Source organism: Syngnathus scovelli, chromosome 4 (assembly GCF_024217435.2).
Source record: "Syngnathus scovelli strain Florida chromosome 4, RoL_Ssco_1.2, whole genome shotgun sequence".
Lineage (NCBI taxonomy): Eukaryota > Metazoa > Chordata > Actinopteri > Syngnathiformes > Syngnathidae > Syngnathus > Syngnathus scovelli.
In genome coordinates, this window is record NC_090850.1 from 10,703,812 (window position 1) to 10,720,054 (window position 16,243).

Here is a 16,243-nt window from a genome sequence, read left to right on the forward strand (position 1 = left end):
CGTTCCAGTTTCTCATGTGGCCCCTTTGCAAAATTAATTTCCCACCCCGACGTTGCCTTTCACAGTCGATGCCCAGCAAATAAATTCACTTTGGGTTGAAATAACGTTGTTAATAGCACAGCTCGAGTTGCTTTGAGGCACCGATTTGCGAACTTTGACCTACAACAACAAAACAGCTCTAAGAGAATGCATCTTTTAATGAAATCCCACATTTTCCACTCCATAAGGCACTTAGGTTTAAAAAGCGCGGACTCAATTGCGGGTTCTATTTTGTATTTAATCCACACATAGGGCGCACCGCCTTATAGGGCACATGCATGCCGTGACTTACGGTAAACAAAAAACCGTCACGGGAGCAAAACAGTGAGTTCAGTTGTGCTTTATTCTACTGTTTAACCATGTACTCACATTATTGTTAATTGATATTCATACGCAAATCCGTCGAAGTCCTCATCTTCTGTATCCAAATTAAACAGTTGGGCAAGTTCGCCATTAAGCATGCCAAGTTCCCTCTCATCATTGTCTCGTCGTTGTCACGTTGCTCTTCTGCAATGATCCTTCATTCATTGCAAACATAGAAACAATGCTCTTAAACAGCAAGATTCCACTGTATTGTATTTCTTTGAGACTTCACGATCATTGTAAACTGCAGTAGGCAGTACCTCAATTGGGTTTATGTGTGTTTTCTTGTAGCCAATTTCAGGAATGTCAAACAACTAAAAGCCCATTTGAGTTTCATATATAATAGAGCACAGAGTTCAAGGTTGAGCTCAAAGTGATGTGGTGTGAAAAGAAGGCTTTTTTCTTTTCTTTTTGGGCCACAGTTTTTACTTTGACAACACTGAGCGTTAAAAGGAGTCCATTGCATTTTCTTTTATAATTCAAAACACTTTGCAAACAATAACATTAATAACATATCTGTGCCATCATCAAAATAGCCCATGAATTAATAATTCTGAGCATTTCACCACATTATTTTAGGGGTGGATCAGTCTCATGCATTGCGCCAGCCTACATCCCACCTTAATATTGTTGGGCCAATTATGAGCCCGGCTTCCGTTGGATTGATAATTGAATGGATTTAATAATTTTTGGCTATTTCCTCTTGTGTTCATGGTTCAGTGCGATGCCTGCTTCTGCTCATCAAAGCAGAGCCCGCAGAGTATTCCATGGATACGATTGAAGTCGTGTGTATGTGGCACTTGGACAAGCCGCCCCTGCACTGGCAACACTGACAGCATTAACTGATAGTCTGTGCATACATTTCATCAGCAAGGCCCAGAAATACACGTGTCAGTTATTGTAGCGGTGTGGCACATGACATCGTCAAACACACGTGGCACATGACATCGTCAAACACAAATATATTATGACTTTAATTTCTCAGCGCTAATGTTGGTAACACTGTTAGTTAATGCTAATCTGTGCCATCACTGCAGCTCTTCCGGCTTTGGCATGGTTTTACATAGTGATTCATTTGGTCAGCCAAGATAATAAATCATTGTCACAAAAATTTGTTTTGGCATTGGTTATTGTATTAATTAGGGTGGAAGTGAACACTGGCTTACTCACATTTCCAAAAATGGGCAAAATAACAGAAGAGTTTATTTGGTGGTTTATTTCATACTTACTTTGTGGGCAAGCACGCCAGAGAAACAACTATTTGTGTACAGAATATTAAAAAGTACAGCATATTAAAAAGGAAATTTTCCATAATATGTCCCCTTGATGCCACACTGGTGGAACATAAATTTGTCAACATAGACAACAAGGTTAACTCACTAAAAAAAGCCATAAGCATTTGGTACAAGATGTTAAATGATCATACCATATTTAATTCTGGGCTGGGGGAAATGCTTTGAAATCGTTGAAAACGCAGAAACAGAAAATGAACTTAGTTTGCAGTTCACACTTTCTGGTCAAATAAATAATGCCGTTCTATCCCACACATTACTGGGTCCAAAGTTGCATTTCTTGTTGACATTTATTAAGATTTCAAAATGGAAACAATTATTCAATTCCCATGCAGATGGCTAAATTAGCAGACTGATTTTCATTTTATTATACCCTTTCTACCGAGATCCAAAATGGATTTTGGTCATTTTCAGTTAATTTCAGCAATCTAATCCACTTTGATATGAGTAACCGGCAGTTTACAATACCTTGAGGTACAACCAGTAATTTGATAGCCATCTTGTGATATATACAGCAATAACAGTGGGCTGCTATCAAATCATCCCACTTACTGGGGCAAGGACCCGTGGTCTAAAGATGAGTTACGTTTCTTATAAAGACCAAATTAATGAGTGAAATATTCACAGAAACACAGGGGAGTATGATGTTTGTTTTTCAAAAGGGTAACTAGAGACAGACATGGTAAAATGATTTCTTTTTTTGTGTAATTGTTGCTTTTATCTAAAGCAATCATCAGAAGATGCGAGGGTGTAAGCACTCATGTTCAGCGTTCAGACAGAAAAGTCAAACAATAGTTTGTCCTCATGTAACTTAATGCTTTTCAGGCTATTCTGTAGGGATCAATAACATTTCACTCAAGCAAATATTTTGCAAGATTTCATTTACGCTAGTCTTAATATGCCCACATCACAGGGGAGCATATTTTCATTCCCAAATAGACACCTGGATATTCAGAAATGATTTTTTTTTCTTGCCAACTACATCAATTTAGAAAAATGGTAAATACAGTCTTAGAAAAACCACATCTTTCATTCATAGGGCCTTACATTGTGCACAATGTGGGCTGCAATTAGTGTGCGGACCAGTCAATTTCTCATCCATCAGTGTTGTTGCCACTGACATCTTTGGCATTTCCACACAGAAACCCCCATTTCCACAAAGCGACACAATTTTACATTGTACAGTATGGTTTCCATTGTTAGAACATCAATTCTCTGTACTCCACTGTGATTAGCGTTGCCAAAAATGGCCCAGTTGGATCCATTGTAGCGTGTTGAGATTTATCATTTTTGTGTGACAACAATAGACTGGGAGGAACACAATACACATTTGAGACATTTTCCTCATGAAAAGCTTGTCTTCTTCTAATCAGCGGGGAGGTGGGTGGTGGGGGGGGGGCGGGGGTGAGAGAAAGAAGACTCGCTCTACGTTGTCACACAATGATGGTGTACATTGCTAGGTAATCTAACTGTTCATTTAAACAATGAATGAAGACACAGCACCAGATATAAATGGCATTCTGTGCCTTGAACAAATGGTTGAACTGTTTGCGCTGTTGAAAGTACACGAAGGAGATTCACATCACATTTAAATGTCAAACTTCATTAACTGCACAACCGGGTCGATGTATGCATCTATCTATCTATCTATCTATCTATCTATCTATCTATCTATCTATCTATCTATCTATCTATCTATCTATCTATCTATCTATCTATCTATCTATCTATCTATCTATCTATCTATCTATCTATCTATCTATCTATCTATCTATCTATCTATCTATCCATCCATCCATCCATCCATCCATCCATCCATCCATCCATCCATCCATCCATCCATCCATCCATCCATCCATCCATCCATCCATCCATCCATCCATCCATCCATCCATCATCCATCCATCTATCTGTCTATCTATTTGTCCTGTCCGTCCGTCCGTTCGTCCATCCGTCCATCCATCCATCCATCCATCCATCCATCCATCCATCCATCCATCCATCCATCCATCCATCCATCCATCCATCCATCCATCCATCCATCCATCCATCCATCCATCCATCCATCCATCCATCCATCCATCCATCCAACCCCACCCACCCGTCCATCATCTACATCCACGTCAGCCAGCCAATATCGAATTTGATCTCAGGAGTGAACCGCTCCAGCTGTCTCAGGTGCCTTTTCCAAACTGCCTGTTTCAGCTCCATCCTCAGATTTCATAATGGGATTCAGATCATTATCATATAAAAGGCCACTTCAGAGTAGTTCAATGTTTTGCACTTAGTCATTCTGGGGTGTTTGTAGCTGTGTGTTTTGGGTCATTATCCTGTCGAAGAACCAATGATCCTTGGCTGAGACCAAGCTTTTCGACAGTGGACAGCAGATTTTTCTCCGGAATGCCTCCGTAGTCTTGAGATTTAAGTGTTTTGCACATTTTAAGCCCCCAAAGCTTTTGGAACAAATTGGAACATTTTTTTTTATATTATGATAAAACATTATCCATAAACGTATCTGTCTCCCGGCAGTAGACTTAAATAAATAAAGCACTCTGCTCCTACAGATGCCTCATGAGCGAGAGCAACCCATCCTTCACATCTATAATCTGATAATCACATCTTTCTGTGACCGTCTAGAACTTTTTATCGTTTCGGAAATGTTGAACCCCTCCCGGCGTTGCTCAGTAGCCCATCTTGAGTAAGTGGTTGATGGATGAGCTCAGAAATGTTTCAAGAAGTCACATGCGCCCACAGGAAGAAGATGTATCACCCATCAAGCAACTCATCTTCACTGTAATATGAATTAACGCTGCAGGCGGGGACCGGTGTCGAATCAGGAGAAAAGTAAAACGTTTGAATTCCCACGCTGGAATAATTGTTTATTCTTCAGTCGCTCATACTTTGCTAACTACTTGACACTATTTATCTTTCTCTTTTTTTTCCTTTTGCGGTTCAAGACTTCATTATGCTGCTGCTAGTCTTCTTCATAAATGTAAACTTTGTTCACTCGTCAAACAGATGCCTGTAATCCCTACTGGTGATGCTTCCCTTCCATTGTAACATGACACACTTTTCTTTGTGTGCCCCCAGTTTTTCATCCTTCTTCTCGTCATCTTCTTCCTGGAGATCCTGTCCATCATGCTCTTCTTCATCTACCAAGACAAGGTAATCCTGTTTCCTTTGAATTTTCTTTGCCCTAAAGTAGCAGGAATAAATATTTCTTTTCTGAACTGCATATTAGCCTTGATAAAAGTGCATTTACAGGCAATTTGTTCACTACTTAATACCTCATTTTTATCTATTTGAATCTTATTATTTTTCAAAGCATCAGCCTTTAAGTTATATGACTATATTTCGTCAATGAAGGAACTGTTAATGTCAAATGTATGGCAAATATCCAATGTGCAATCCTGACTGATGTGCAGGGAAGTGACAAAGACACAGCTCATTATTTACATAACATCACATACTAAACATTATAACAACAGAGCATTCATGTTTTACGGCACGTCTATCAATTAACATAGCCGAATGATTTCAGTGTGCAATAAATGTTGATTTATCTTGGATAGTTTAACTGTGACCAACTTGAAATATAAACTTTAGCATCACTACTGCTTGAGTGAACGTGATTAGATTAACTACTCATGAGTTGAAGTGTAATTTATTATTGATACACTGGAGGCTGAAATGTGCTACTGTGTGCAGAACTTCTGCGAGACCGAAATCTTTTCAGGCCGCATTGCTTCTGTCACACCTGACAATGAATGTATCATCTGTTCAGTCTATCACACAGAGTCTTGGCAATCCAATTGACTGTGTGAGATTACTGGGTGCTGGGGGGATGCCAATGCACGTAATATGTCTGGGTTGATGGATCCTAGTCATTTCTGTCACTGGTGAATCATGCCTCGAAGTTCAATGCCAAAGCATAATTATGTGACATTGTGATGCTGAATTGATTGAACCCCATTCAGAGGGCACATCAAATCACAAGCACCACAATCTCGATAAACGTGACGCTGACTATGAGAAATAATAAAATTAACTTGGTATCTTGAATCCCAGATAACACACAAAGCAGCAGTTATCATGTCTGCTTCTTCTCAGTATTTAGCTATAAAGTACAATATGAGTTGTGTGTGTGAGCACTGATAAGTTTCCTTTCTTGGTAGACTAATTGGTCTTAGACCTCCTGTGACTAATTTTATTCTGCCAGATATTACAATGAAATATTTAAGCATCAGTGCATGTATAGCGTGACTCAGCAAAACCTGGAAATTTTGTCCAATATCCTTTAAAAACAAGACAACAATCATCTGTGTAAAGTAGCATATTATTAGAAGAATTGTTTCAGAAAAGTCTGAAAGTCATTAAAACTCTTCTGGTGTTGCAATCACCCGACGGCACCAGTAGTTACACTGGATATAGAATAGCAGTTGTCCTCCAGAGGCAAGTAATGACCACAACTTTTGAATTATGGGGGCTGTTCATAAATCACGAGCAATTCTAAACCACCGGTGTTGCATTATTTATGTGCTGAGGCAAAACATGTTGTCTCCAAAGACAGTAGCCAAGGCCATGCTTGTGTGAGATGCCTTAATGTAGTATTTTAGTAAATAACAATGCACTGTTGTACTTTGTTCATCTACTACCATAGACTCTAGTTCACTATAAGGTTGGTCCTGGCATCTCTGGTTCAAAAGGTCAATATTTTGTTTTCTTCTTGCATTGGTGACTCCTAAATAAGTTGTCGTGAACTGGCAAGTGTATTCCTCGGATTCCAGAATTTTGTTGTTTACAGTTCATTGTACTTATAACAATGACATTATATGCATTGTTTTTATTGATGTCATTAGTCTGTCTGTCCCAAATCTATTTTTGCTAAACATCTGTCTTAAGAAAACATTTAAAAATGTTCAAAGCTACATCAAGTTTCTTGAGCATACTTTATTGAATTGATTTAAACCAGCACTGTCTATTTTCTCTTATCATACCCACACAAGGCCGCCCCGTGACAAAATTGGGGTGCTAATGAAATTGTATTTGGAAGGCTCATAGGTACAATGCCATCCATCCATCCATTTTCTGAACCGCTTAGTCCCCACGGGGGTCGCGGGCGTGCTGGAGCCTATCCCAGCCGTCATCGGGCAGTAGGCGGGGGACACCCTGAACTGGTTGCCAGCCAATCGCAGGGCACACAGAGACAGACAACCAATCGCACTCACACTCACACCTAGGGACAATTTGGAGTCTTCAATCGGCCTACCAAGCATGTTTTGGGAATGTGGGAGGAAACCGGAGTGCCCGGAGAAAACCCACGCGGGCCCGGGGAGGAATCGAACCCGCACCCTCCTAACTGTGAGGCGGACGTGCTACCCAGTGCGCCACCGAGCCGCCCGGTACAATGCCATTTGACATACAAATTCAAGTAAATTTTGATTCTTTAGGCCACACGCCCATTTGATTTTGTTGGATTTTGTCCACAATTTAGGGAGCGCGTTATCTGCGCCTCACGGCAAAAGCCATTGCCAATCACCTGTTATCCAATTTACTCACTGCGTGCTCGTTTGATTTCTTCTGATTTAGGAAAATGCTAAGACACTGAAGCACAAATTAGACTTACACAGGTTGGTTGAGTTCAATCACAATTCTTGTTCAGAAAGCTCTGTCTTCAGGAAAGTACAATACAGCGCTGGGCCTTTCAAGAGCGGAAAGTCTCCATTCAGAAAAGGCAACGTTCAAGGTTCTTTGATTAGTTTATATCAGCTGCACATGCCAGTGTGGGCCGAGTTTGATGGGTGATGAGTCTTTGGGGTGGGGCAAGTTCGCCATGGGAGTGGGTGCTGGTTATGGGCGATTCGGTGTGCGTGGGGGCTGTTGTCTTCCATCCCGTCTTTCGGCCTTGGCGATCATCTTTGGCCGAGTCCTTGGCTGGCTCCCTCTGGCACCTGCTGGTTTTATCTCCACGTGACCTTCCTGTGAACATTCTTCTCCAATCTTGGACATACACTGTCGTACCTCATTCTTTCAATTTTGTCATTTTGTACAAAATTATGTTAGCTTTTGGCTGTGACATCATTAATCTATTGCTGTTCCCTGACTATGTAAAGTTTGTGCTTTTGTTACTTCATGTCTTTGCTTACGTCATTATATTCTTAGTTTAATCATGCTTCCAACCGTATCTTTTCTTTGTTAGGCAAAATATTTCCCTCTGTGCAGAGCGTTCAGTAGTAATCAAAAACTGGCGTCTAGCATTAGTCAAAACATAAGATACAATCAAGTAGTGAACGGTCAAGACGACTCTGGCCGTGTCCATGATTTAGAGAAAAAATATCAGGCATGCATTCCACAGTTCCTTAAGGGTCATTAAGCTATTTAGGCAATATATCAAAAGTCATTTGTTATTTCAAAGTGCTCAGAAATATATATCAGATCATAAAGTTATAAAAACCTTTCTCATCACCACTTATCAAAAATGTCTAGTTATGTCTTCTTTATTGATTTGGTGTGTAGGTATAATTATATGCTTAAAATTTTTCTTTTATTGATTTAATATGTGAATATACTTGTCTGCTTATGTACTTTATTCAATGAGGTTTGAGCACATCTGTTTTTGTAGCTAGGTAGGACATTTTGTATTTCGACCCCATTCCTTCAATTTTACTCAATATCCATTTAGGAAGAAGTAAAAATACACAAATAGCAGTGAATTTAGACTATTTTTAAATACCTAACCTTGCCATGTAAACATGTAGCATGTTATATATACAGCAATAAAAAAGTTTTTGTTTAGTTTTTACAATTTGCATTATGTGTAGATGAAGTACAAAATAAAAAATAACATGACAGCTAAGTATTTAAAAATTAAGTGCATGTAAATGTAACATTTATTTTCTTTCAATGATACAATAATTGATAATTATGTATGTCTGAAAGTGCAACCGTCACATGCAAGAGGCACTCTACTGACTTGAACAATTCTGTGTACAGCTTCAGGATGGCGATTGTGGTTTGAGTGTCTGTGCCATCTTATTAGCCACTGGGCTACCATGACACTGTACAGTCCAAGGTCCTTTCATACGAATGCGGCCAAAGACGTCGTTATCCACTGTGTGTGTACAGAGCTTGGCGGCAATTTGCAGCGACATTTATGGAAAATCCAACCCCCCCCCCCCTCCACTGGCTGAGGGTGAATAAATTCAGAGGATTTACTCAATTGACAATGCGCTGATGAATCAATACATATACCCACCCCTACTGTATATTATTCTGTTGCGGGAAAACAGCTCAACGACTCCCAAGGATAATACAGCTACCACCACACTACCAATGTTTTTATGTTGAAAAAGTACATGCCAAAAATTTCATCAATCTGATATTTTCCCAAGCATACACATTACCTCATGCATAACAATATGTCTTTTTGTTATATAAGCTCGATCTGATCTTCACAGCCCTGATCCTAAGGTATTCCCTGCTCCATCCCCACGGTAACTCCTGACAAGCAGCGCAACCATTGTAATGCATTTAAAGCCATGTGTGCAGCTTTACAGATGTTATGACCTAAAAAAGGAGTCTTGCAGTAGAGTCCATTCAAAAAATTGGTGATAGACACACTCCACGACCTCCTTTTTTATGCCTGCTTTAGGTCTAATGAAAGGCACCGTCACACAGCTGGAAGCCACATCAAATGGCTCCTAGATCTTCCTCACAACTATTTGTTTCATTTCGCTGGCTCCTGGCTGGCTGATGGCAAGTCTTGTGAGGTTAACGCTAGATGACTCAGTTGTGTCAAAGCAAACAGAAGAAGGCTGACTCAGTGGTTCACTATTAAAAGTTGATGGATGTGTTTTATTCCAATCGGCTAGCCTTTGAATTTACTCTGCATGTTTTCACCACCGCCGACTATAAGAGTTCATCAACAACCTGCCCCTTTAAGTAACTGACACAGCCATCAACTGGATCTCCTGTGTTAATATTGATGTCGAATTGACAAAATTGATATAATCAACAAGACGGAAAATAAAATCTTACCACAAGAGTTCAATGATATACACTTTATGCCAATTGTATTGTAAAAGTGAGGCAATTTTCTCTCTTTTTTTTTCTTGTTCACTAAAAATAATTGGGTTTGTCATACAGTATAAAGATAATTATGTTGTATCGCAAGTCATTATTTCCTTTTAAAAAAGAGCATTCAAGCAACAATTCGGTTCCTTTTTTTTATGTGAACTATGAACTGAAGTAATTAAAAAAATTCTGAAATGAAACTTGTTCATGTAGAAAATTAACTCTTCCAACACTGTGAGACAAGAGATAAACATTTCAGATTGTATTTCCAGATTTTTACATGTACATTAAATCCCCAATTTTGAAGATAGCAGTTTTAGTAAAGAAACCATGCCTTTCAGCTAAGCATATATGATGACAGATTTCTTGAAGGTCAAGGTCACCTGAATAATAGTATCTATTTATTTTTTTTGTACTTCCGTGTATACTTAGTTCACGACCTTATCAATGTTGTAAAATTACATGTAGTCAAAAAGCCAATCATTCCTCCAATGATTCTTATTGGTTATTCAGTTATTCTATCTGGCACAGGGTGAGGGTTCAGCAGCTAAACGCCAGGGTAACACACGGGCAACAAATCACACGCTATTTAGAGTCTCCAATTAACCTTACCTCGATGCTGTTGGTCTGTTGGAGGAAACTGTCACCCACAGAGAAGCCTCACAAGCTCAGTGCAAAAAACGGCACTTAAACAACACAAGCCCATCCGCTACTGAAAAACAATTTCTATAAATACCACTAAAAACATTTTGCTAACATCATTCTTGGTGACTAATGTATTTTTATTGCTGGCAGTGTTAAATATTGTAGTGATGGTCATTTCACATTTGAGGTAATTCACTCATGAAAATGCCTGCAGGGATTGTAAAGGCTCCTAACAAAGTACAATTACTGAAGATGGAAACCGAATGAAAGCGCTGACGGCGAACAGATCAATACAAGATCACAATTACGACATGTTCCTGCGTCAGATAAGTTACCCCGAGGTCGTCTCTCAGAACATTATATAACAATATTGATGCATTTAAAGGCAGTTAGAGTACAGTAATGGTGTAAAACTAAAGCTATATGGAAACAAACAATATTTCCACAAATTTTCTCTCAGAATGCCAGTAAGATATGGGAGAAGGCAAGTCTGAGAAATCAATATTAAAGGGTCTCTGTTGTGCTGCTGCTGCTGGCGCAGTTTGTGTCCTCACCTCCATATGACATTAGCCATGAGGTCAGTGCTGCATGAGCTGTTTCCTCTACCAGGATGTGTCATAGTGAGGCTGTAGGGTTTGATTTGCTGTCGTTGTGCTTTGGGACAAGTCAAGGTGAGGTCATGTTCCAGTAAAACACAAGCGGTCAGGAGTTATACCTGTGTAGGTTACTATGAATTAAATCTTAGTTTCTTGGGCTCGTTTTTGTACATATTCATATCAATTGAATGAATAAGGCCACTCAGTCCAGCTGAGCAAAAAGAAAAGTTTTGAAATGTGTGTCATTGTGTCTTAAGCTCTTATTGCACTGAGCGGAAAAAAAGCGAATGTTCAGATTTTTTCAGAGTACGCACAAGGTCACGAATTTCAAAATCAAAAATAACGGCTGTTACAAAGCGCTTTACAGAACATAAGACAAAATGACAATACAACAAAACGCATCACATAAAATATTGGCAATAATACAAACATAATTATTTCTACATACGCCTTGTTGTTTGATAATTCTATAGACAGTACTAATGATGATGATTACAAGATACACATGAATTTCAAAAGCGCTGTAGGTACAGATGTGTCATGGTCCAAACACTCACTGTCGCCAATACACTAATGTACATACCAGTCTTGATTGTAAATGGAAAATCTCTACAAATACCTTTTAAGAGCAGCAACCATTCTGTAAGTGATGTCACAATTACGTGGTATGAACCCATGTTAAACATGTAGGATAGTTTGGTGAAGAGAGTGAAGGCGACACATTTATTAGTGGACTGTGTGCTCATACTAGGCGCTGCATATCTGTAAAGCTTGAAACAGCCCACCCGTGAGACTAGCTAGGTTCCATTTCAAGTGTGATAGCTCCCTCTTTCCACATCATTACTGTTGCAGCAACAGACGTCCGACCACTGGGGCTTGTAAAGATATGACGTGGCTGCAACTGTCTGAATATTTTCCAGCTTGAGTAATTTTCATTCCTCATAGAATGCAAAATGAAATTAGACAAGCAGCACTGGCTATTCACATCAGTAAAGTCTAAACATATTAAGGAAATATTCATACGGGAGACAAATTGAGATCATTTGGCAACAAGATATTCATTTGTGGAGACGTGGATAAATGTGACAAGTGAGCAGTGACAGTTTGACACTTGCGGATAATAACGTCGGAAATGATTAACATACTTTCAGTAGCAATCTAAATATAAGGCAAAAAGAGATACAGGAAAAGTCCATCTTAATTTATATCGCATGTTTTAATAATGTTTAAGGTCTAAGTCCAAAAAGACACCTTTTTGTAGTTGCTTGAGGCTGTCCTTGTTTACAAACAGGCACTTTTGTTTCTGATTTTGATACATGAAAATGGAACGGATCTCATCATCCTCCAAATGCTTCACAATATTTTTGGACCGATCTGTACCTGCCATTAGATGATGAAATGAGTATAATAATTACATGACACAAGGTGGATTGAGTGGTGCACGAAGAGGAATGGCTTGTAATGCACTTAACTGAATATTCAGTCACTCAATTGCCTCTTCTTTTACAAACTTCTTCTGAGATGAATTTGATTAAAAGAAAAATCTGGAATGTCAAGTCGGTTGTGCTTCTGGCTTGAAAATATTCCGTCTGCTTAAGGACATCAGAAAGAGCTCAATTGGTTGTTCAGAGATTATTACGTTCCTTTACAAGCACCTTCAGGGGAACTGTGTGGGGAACGTGATAAAAAAACAGATTGGGGTAAACTGGCAAAGATGCTGTTTTTTTTTCTCTCTCTCTCTGTTCCTGATGCATGAATTTAATTAAGCAGTTGTGGGGTGAAAGGCATGTACTTGAAATCCGACATATGTTTCGAGGCAAAGGATGAAATACTATTTTCCGACCTCGTGCTGTCAAATGTTAGCCCCGGGTGAACATCTGCGATATTACAAGATCCTTCAAGGATTGTCTGGGCTGCTGCGACAATAACGGCAGGGGACTCATCTCGACTTTGACTTTGCGCGTTTTACTTCATTTCTCCTTCTGTGGCTTAGACCGTATGCAGCATTTTATGAAATCTTTACATTTCATATATTTGCTGCTCTTAGTTTTCTACAGATGATGCATATATGATATCACCATGGCGGCACGGTGGAGCACTGGTTAGCTCCTCTGCCTCAGTGCAGAGGTTGTGGATTCGATTCCGGCCTTGGCCCTCTATGAGTGGAGTTTGCATGGGTTTTCTCCAGGTACTCCGGTTTCCTCCCACATTCCAAAAACATGCATGGTAGGCTGATTGAACACTCCAAATTGCCCGTTGGTGTGAGTGCCAGTGTGGATGCTCTCGTGTCCAAATTTGCAGGATGCATCCTCCAAGGCCAGTTTAAAGGCTCGGTTCTCCGCAGCCCATTTGGACATGCGGAATAGCTCCATACAAATGAATAGGCAACGTCCTTCAACACAAAGTATGGTGATGACGTGGTGTCATTTCCGGCGCAACAAGGCCGCACCACTGGTGTCCAAATTCTCGCAGCCTACAACAACCAGCTATTGAATCTGGTCTCGTTTCTATGGAGACCTGCAGTGGGTTAAGGCTATGAAAATGTGACCTTCGCAGACTTCATTTTGCCTGTCTCTTCTACATTTTCCTACCCTCTTCTCGACGCTTAATACGTGGAGCCACCCAAAGACCTGATTGGTCAACCAATGACACTGCACTTTTGTAAGGAACTTCAAACACCGGAAACACTGAACAAGAGCTTTTTCATCTTCGTTTCCGACAGCTTGGGCAAGTGGACGTGTCAAGCATTATTAAATGCCCTGCTGTAGTAGAGAGTGGAGCAATGTGGGCATCACAAAAGTCTGCTACAAAGCCCCCATCACAAATATCTTTTCTAACAATGAAGCGAACAATCGAGAGAATCAAAAATACTTAAGTGGTACCCATGCAACTAATCTGAACAAATATATATTTCTACGGTATTGCTAAGATAATGGCATGTTTTTTTTTTAAATATCGATACACTAACCAGAAACCTAATTTATATGTGTAACTATTGGTCAAGCCACAAATTCCAAAGCACACAAAACCTTGTACCGTATTGGCCCGAATATAAGACGACCCTGATTATAAGACGACCCCCTCTTTTTCAAGACTCAAGTTTGAAAAAAGACTTTTTGAACACCAAATTTAATTTTTATACAGAAAATTATTACATCTGAAACAAATGCCGTCAGGTCCCTCCGGAAATTACGTCTGTAGATAGAGCTTGGTTCGAACCGCCGACCCTCCGGTTGTCATGTTTTACTTTTATTTTTTGCTGTATGATAACTTTGGCCGCCACCTTACCGCATAAAGAGTTGGACTGTTTTGTGATTTTCTTTATCAAAAATAGGATTTTCCCCCCCATAGTGTATGTCAACTGTGACCTGCTTTATAATGTGGAACAACCTCATTTGATTTTGTTTAATTAGGCAAAGATGGAAAACTATCAAAGCTATTTGACAGATTAATGACGTTCAAGCAATTTGATTCTACTCTTCCACTTCCCTCATCTTCCTTCTTTAATTGTCTTCTTTCATGGCCGGCAAGTAGCAACCATGACTTGATTAGAAACAGAGAATGGAAATGTGCAGGTATTGTAATTCATTCGGCCCCGCTAATGAATGAAATGAGTTGCTTAAAGAGGAATGCAGTCGACTTTATGCATGTTCTTGCTGTGCCGCGGGACTGAGTTAAAAGTCAAACTTTTGATTTTGGACTCTGGTCATTATCTGAGGAGCTCTGCAAACTTCAAATCCTGCTTTAAAAAGGTTTGTACTTGAATTTAGTGATGCTGTGGAAGTTCACAAGTATTGACTGATCTGTCCTGAGGCAGGAAAAGACTATATGCGGATTGTCTACTGGAGAGTGTTCCCCCTGCTTGAAATGTACATCAACACTTTAAAGCCCACATCCCAAGCCAGGGGGAAAAAGTGCAGTGCAGTCAAATGAAATGCCCTTGAAAAGTTCGACTCTGACTGCAAATGGGCTTGTAGTCAAGGGAAGTTAATCCGGGTTGTGGTTCCCTTGGGGCGATAATGTAATTAAAGTATTCACAGGATCCAGGTCCTAGCAGTATGGATGGACACCCAGCATGTGAGAAAACCAGACAAGTCTGCAACTCCAGACGTAAACAGAGCACCACACGTAATCACTGAGTGATTTACTTTGCTTCCAACGAGCAGTATTATTTATTAATAACTTCCAAACATCAAGTTAGCAATTCAGGGCATGAATCGGACATGTTTGTTTGATCCTGTTGCGGAAAGGGACCATTGTTTTTTTGTTTTTTTTAATCGCAGTCTGGCATATTGTAGCTAAGTAATGTGTAAATGATCACTCGTTTCAGTGCCTCCTCGCGTATGCCTTTATCTGCCACTCTACTGTCTGCGTGCTACATCTATGGCAGGTGATGGATCTTTGGTCTTTGCAGAGAGCTTATAATTTGAGGCCTTTTTCATGTCATTATGTATGCGCTTTTAATGTGTGGGAGTAGATTCTTTTACCTTGCTGCTGTATTAGCACTGCATTCAAGTAGCGACATTGGCCGTGAATTCAACTCAAAACAAATGCATTGTTGTGATGAAGCTGTAACTTTGTTGTTTTACTTTGATATCCATCATTTTTACATTTTACAGTTTTAAAATACAACGATGAAAGATTTGTGACCATCTATTCCCAAGTTGATCAAAGTGTCACCTTTATGGATTTGAATTTTGCTTTACTTTTGTTAACTTGTATTCTACTATGTAGTTTTATTCAGGGAAAATGTCATTTTTAAACATTAGAATGGCTGTAATTTGTAATTCCACATTCGTTCGTATGTATGTACTTCTCTATTTCAAACATTCTAACTCTATTTCAAACGTTAGAATGGCTGGAATTTGTCGTTCCACAACATGCGGTCGTATGTACTTCTTTATTTCATCGTTCTAACCTCTCTATTGCTTTCTTAAAAGTCACATCATTGCGTCTGTCCTCACATTGCCATATACATCTCATCTTACATCTCTGCTTGTAGTCTTAGCATGTGAATAATTGATGCACTATCTTGGACTCGTCTGGTGCAGTTAAAAGGCGAATGTAGTCCCGAGGACGTCAATACAAAGCTAAAAGTAAAACTGTGGCTGTTGCTTGCCTGGCTGACTTTCACAGTAGTCACGCTTTACTAATGACCCACTTTAGAAGCATCTTTTTTTTTTTTGTCATTTGCACAACTTCAGGCTTTTGCAGTCTATTCGAATCTCATATAAC

The 16,243-nt window shown here is 39.5% G+C and overlaps 1 protein-coding gene across 4 annotated transcripts in view; it reads left to right on the forward strand.

Annotated features, from left to right (window-relative positions):
• The window catches only part of tspan4a (tetraspanin 4a), an 86,623-nt gene that overhangs the window by 57,647 nt on the left and 12,733 nt on the right, over positions 1–16,243 (forward strand). For all 4 annotated transcript variants that reach the window (XM_049718138.1, XM_049718137.2, XM_049718136.2 and 1 more), the window contains one exon: positions 4,785–4,859. In XM_049718138.1, coding sequence (XP_049574095.1) covers positions 4,785–4,859 — 75 coding nt within the window. The remainder of the gene's footprint in view (positions 1–4,784; positions 4,860–16,243) is intronic.